At 60.8% G+C, this 5143-nt stretch overlaps 1 protein-coding gene across 1 annotated transcript in view; it reads right to left on the reverse strand.

Moving 5' to 3' along the window:
- Positions 1-4621: 4621 nt before the first annotated feature.
- LOC127018363 (ubiquitin carboxyl-terminal hydrolase 40-like) overlaps positions 4622-5143 on the reverse strand; it is a 16122-nt gene continuing 15600 nt past the window's right edge. The window contains exon 12 of the mRNA XM_050899954.1: positions 4622-4628. Within this exon, the coding sequence (XP_050755911.1) occupies positions 4622-4628 (7 nt within the window). The remainder of the gene's footprint in view (positions 4629-5143) is intronic.

Below are 5143 nucleotides of genomic sequence, written 5' to 3' on the forward strand. Positions count from 1 at the left end.
GGCCTCCGGAAGTGCCCGTCAGTCCTCCGGAAGTCGCGCTCTATGGGCCGGCAGTCCTCCAGGCCTCCGGAAGTGCCCGTCAGTCCTCCGGAAGTCGCGCTCTATGGGCCGGCAGTCCTCCAGCTCGCCGGAAGTGCCCGTCAGTCCTCCGGAAGTCGCGCTCTATGGGCCGGCAGTCCTCCAGCCTCCGGAAGTGCCCGTCAGTCCTCCGGAAGTCGCGCTCTATGGGCCGGCAGTCCTCCAGCCCCGGAAGTGCCCGTCAGTCCTCCGGAAGTCGCGCTCTATGGGCCGGCAGTCCTCCAGGCCCCGGAAGTGCCCGTCAGTCCTCCGGAAGTCGCGCTCTATGGGCCGGCAGTCCTCCAGCTCGCCGGAAGTGCCCGTCAGTCCTCCGGAAGTCGCGCTCTATGGGCCGGCAGTCCTCCAGGCCTCCGGAAGTGCCCGTCAGTCCTCCGGAAGTCGCGCTCTATGGGCCGGCAGTCCTCCAGGCCGCCGGAAGTGCCCGTCAGTCCTCCGGAAGTCGCGCTCTATGGGCCGGCAGTCCTCCAGGCCTCCGGAAGTGCCCGTCAGTCCTCCGGAAGTCGCGCTCTATGGGCCGGCAGTCCTCCAGGCCGCCGGAAGTGCCCGTCAGTCCTCCGGAAGTCGCGCTCTATGGGCCGGCAGTCCTCCAGGCCTCCGGAAGTGCCCTTCAGTCCTCCGGAAGTCGCGCTCTATGGGCCGGTAGTCCTCCAGGCCTCCGGAAGTGCCCTTCAGTCCTCCAGGCCTCCGGAAGTGCCCCTCAGTCCTCCGGAAGTCGCGCTCTATGGGCCGGTAGTCCTCCAGGCTTCCGGAAGTGCCCTTCAGTCCTCCAGGCCCCCGGAAGTGCCCTTCAGTCCTCCGGAAGTCACGCTCTATGGGCCGGTAGTCCTCCAGGCCTCCGGAAGTGCCCTTCAGTCCTCCAGGCCCCGGAAGTGCCCCTCAGTCCTCCGGAAGTCGCGCTCTATGGGCCGGCAGTCCTCCAGGCCTCCGGAAGTGCCCGTCAGTCCTCCGGAAGTCGCGCTCTATGGGCCGGCAGTCCTCCAGCTCGCCGGAAGTGCCCGTCAGTCCTCCGGAAGTCACGCTCTATGGGCCGGCAGTCCTCCAGGCCGCCGGAAGTGCCCGTCAGTCCTCCGGAAGTCGCGCTCTATGGGCCGGCAGTCCTCCAGGCCTCCGGAAGTGCCCGTCAGTCCTCCGGAAGTCGCGCTCTATGGGCCGGCAGTCCTCCAGGCCGCCGGAAGTGCCCGTCAGTCCTCCGGAAGTCGCGCTCTATGGGCCGGCAGTCCTCCAGGCCTCCGGAAGTGCCCTTCAGTCCTCCGGAAGTCGCGCTCTATGGGCCGGTAGTCCTCCAGGCCTCCGGAAGTGCCCTTCCAGTCCTCCAGGCCTCCGGAAGTGCCCTCAGTCCTCCGGAAGTCGCGCTCTATGGGCCGGTAGTCCTCCAGGCTTCCGGAAGTGCCCGTCCTCCAGTCCTCAGGCCAGTCCTCCAGCCCCCGGAAGTGCCCTTCAGTCCTCCGGAAGTCGCGCTCTATGGGCCGGTAGTCCTCCAGGCCTCCGGAAGTGCCCTTCAGTCCTCCAGGCCCCGGAAGTGCCCCTCAGTCCTCCGGAAGTCGCGCTCTATGGGCCGGCAGTCCTCCAGGCCTCCGGAAGTGCCCGTCAGTCCTCCGGAAGTCGCGCTCTATGGGCCGGCAGTCCTCCAGGCCTCCGGAAGTGCCCGTCAGTCCTCCGGAAGTCGCGCTCTATGGGCCGGTAGTCCTCCAGCTCGCCGGAAGTGCCCTTCAGTCCTCCGGAAGTCGCGCTCTATGGGCCGGCAGTCCTCCAGGCCTCCGGAAGTGCCCTCAGTCCTCCGGAAGTCGCGCTCTATGGGCCGGTAGTCCTCCAGGCCTCCGGAAGTGCCCGTCAGTCCTCCGGATTCGCGCTCTATGGGCCGGCAGTCCTCCAGGCCTCCGGAAGTGCCCGTCAGTCCTCCGGAAGTCGCGCTCTATGGGCCGGCAGTCCTCCAGGCCTCCGGAAGTGCCCGTCAGTCCTCCGGATTCGCGCTCTATGGGCCGGCAGTCCTCCAGGCCTCCGGAAGTGCCCGTCAGTCCTCCGGAAGTCGCGCTCTATGGGCCGGCAGTCCTCCAGGCCTCCGGAAGTGCCCGTCAGTCCTCCGGATTCGCGCTCTATGGGCCGGCAGTCCTCCAGGCCTCCGGAAGTGCCCGTCAGTCCTCCGGAAGTCGCGCTCTATGGGCCGGCAGTCCTCCAGGCCGCCGGAAGTGCCCGTCAGTCCTCCGGAAGTCGCGCTCTATGGGCCGGCAGTCCTCCAGGCCTCCGGAAGTGCCCGTCAGTCCTCCGGAAGTCGCGCTCTATGGGCCGGCAGTCCTCCAGGCCTCCGGAAGTGCCCGTCAGTCCTCCGGAAGTCGCGCTCTATGGGCCGGCAGTCCTCCAGGCTCCCGGAAGTGCCCGTCAGTCCTCCGGAAGTCGCGCTCTATGGGCCGGCAGTCCTCCAGGCCGCCGGAAGTGCCCGTCAGTCCTCCGGAAGTCGCGCTCTATGGGCCGGCAGTCCTCCAGGCCTCCGGAAGTGCCCGTCAGTCCTCCGGAAGTCGCGCTCTATGGGCCGGCAGTCCTCCAGGCCGCCGGAAGTGCCCGTCAGTCCTCCGGAAGTCGCGCTCTATGGGCCGGCTAGTCCTCCAGGCCGCCGGAAGTGCCCGTCAGTCCTCCGGAAGTCGCGCTCTATGGGCCGGTCAGTCCTCCAGGCCTCCGGAAGTGCCCGTCAGTCCTCCGGAAGTCGCGCTCTATGGGCGGCAGTCCTCCAGGCCTCCGGAAGTGCCCGTCAGTCCTCCGGAAGTCGCGCTCTATGGGCCGGCAGTCCTCCAGGCCTCCGGAAGTGCCCGTCAGTCCTCCGGAAGTCGCGCTCTATGGGCCGGCAGTCCTCCAGGCCTCCGGAAGTGCCCGTCAGTCCTCCGGAAGTTCGCGCTCTATGGGCCGGCAGTCCTCCAGGCCTCCGGAAGTGCCCGTCAGTCCTCCGGATCGCGCTCTATGGGCCGGCAGTCCTCCAGGCCTCCGGAAGTGCCCGTCAGTCCTCCGGAAGTCGCGCTCTATGGGCCGGCAGTCTCGCCGGAAGTGTCCCGTCAGTCCTCCGGAAGTCGCGCTCTATGGGCCGGCAGTCCTCCAGGCCAATGCCGTCAGTCCTCGGAAGGCGCATGCCGCAGTCCCAGTGCCTCCGGAAGTGCCGCAGTCTCGGATCGCGCTCTATGGGCCGGCAGTCCTCCAGGCCTCCGGAAGTGCCCGTCAGTCCTCCGGAAGTCACGCAGTTTCAATTTGCGAGCTGAGCTCTACCGAGAGTGCGCGCGAGAGAGTGTGCCAGTCGGTGGCTGGGCGAGCACAGAGCCCCGCGGCTGGTGTGGCTCGGAAAGGGTAGCCAAGGTCTGGTGAGCTCCAGCAGCAGCATTCAGGGCTGGCACTTTCCCTGTGGGAGCAATTGCTGGACATTTTCAATTTAGGATTCCCGTGTTCAGTCACCAGCCACCTGAGACCATGTGGACTCTGCTCGGATGATCACCCAGGTTTCTCCTTGTTGTCCCTAAGCCTGCTTTTGTCCGTCAGCCCCTCTGAACAACCCTCTCCTTACAGGCACGATGCCTCCCGAGAACTTCCTCAATCTCCACAGCACCTTGTAGCACTTTATCTCCCTTTCCATCTCTCTTGTTCCATCAGAGCCTCCCTTCTTTCTTTGCTTGCAGCGCTCCTTTGTCTTTCTCTCTGCCATCGAGGGTGTCTCCATTCGGTTCCTCTCCCAGTCAGTCATCTGTAGTTTGCCTAGATGCCCTCCTGAGACTCCAAGGCCCTCGCTGTGTCTCCAAGCCTTCTTTTCTTACCCTGCCCCCTCCTAATTCCTCTACTCTCTATAACAATGTCATCTGAGTCCTTTCTTGTACTCCACAGCACTTTTGTAGCACTTTAGCTCCTTTTCAATTTTATTTTTTTGTGCTCTTCAGAGCGCTCTTATCTTAGTCTTTGCCATTTAGGATGCCTTCATTCAGCCCCTGGCTCCCTGACAACATCTGTACTTTGTTGAAATCCCCTTCAGAGTTCCTCATTGTTACCTCTGAGGCTTCCTTGGTCTCTCAGGCCCCCCTCGGGACTCCTCCGCTGCCTTTGCCGAGCTCTCACGAGACATCTCCCATGCCCCAGAGCCCCATTTTAGCTCGGGAGGGCACTTTGCACCCCTCTCTTCCCCTCAGAACCCTTCCCCAGTCCGCATCGGTTACCCCAAGACCCAAATACCCTCTCTCCTTGTCAGTTCTGAAGAGAGAACACGCAGTCTCCAGACACGTTTTTGGAAATACCAATCTGTTCTGCAGATGTGCTGCTGACATATCAACGTTGGCTTTGGGGACACCGCTTCAGCCTCATCTAGGACACGTGTTTTTGCAGCTTGTCACTATACCTTGAGTGATGTACAATGTGCTGCTTGATAAAATTATAAACAGAATTACACTCTGCAGAATGCGATGTGGTCAGATTGATAGGTGCCCTGTAGATATCCAGTGCTGGTTACATGGCGTATATTCTGAAAGCACCTGGTGCCTCTTGGAAGGAGATCAGTTGATAGTAATGTGATAACAAAAACTTATGCCCTGTAGTGAATCATTCCACATATAAAATTAGAACTGTGAGTGACTACTTTTGTGTTGTGGTCTCCCTGAAATACTGTGCTCCTTTTCTAGTGTTGCATCTTCCTTTAATACTAAGGCTTCTGCTTAACTTGGAAATGCTTGCCTCAGTGGTTCGGGTAACACAGCATTTTATTCCATCTCTGTAATGGAATAAAACTTTACTTTAAAAGATTTTTTGTTGTAAAAGTATACATTTTCTTTCTGATTTATTCCCCCCCCCCCCCCCCCAAAAAAAAAATCCAAAAGAAAACATCTAGTAACAGAGTTGTTCTTGTCGTTGTTGTATCTTTGGTATGGTCTTCACTACTCCAGCTTCCTGCGTGCTGAAATTGTCTTTGGCAAGGAACTATATTCTTTGCCTAGGCTGAATATCAGAAAGGCCAGATTTTAAAATCTGCCTCTCTTGATCTGCCTCAGTCACACTTTTGGGTAGTTCTTTAATATGCTGAGGGGCTAAATTCCTCTGTTCTTAATCT

This window comes from Gymnogyps californianus, chromosome 7 (genome assembly GCF_018139145.2).
Source record: "Gymnogyps californianus isolate 813 chromosome 7, ASM1813914v2, whole genome shotgun sequence".
Classification (NCBI taxonomy): Eukaryota; Metazoa; Chordata; class Aves; order Accipitriformes; family Cathartidae; genus Gymnogyps; species Gymnogyps californianus.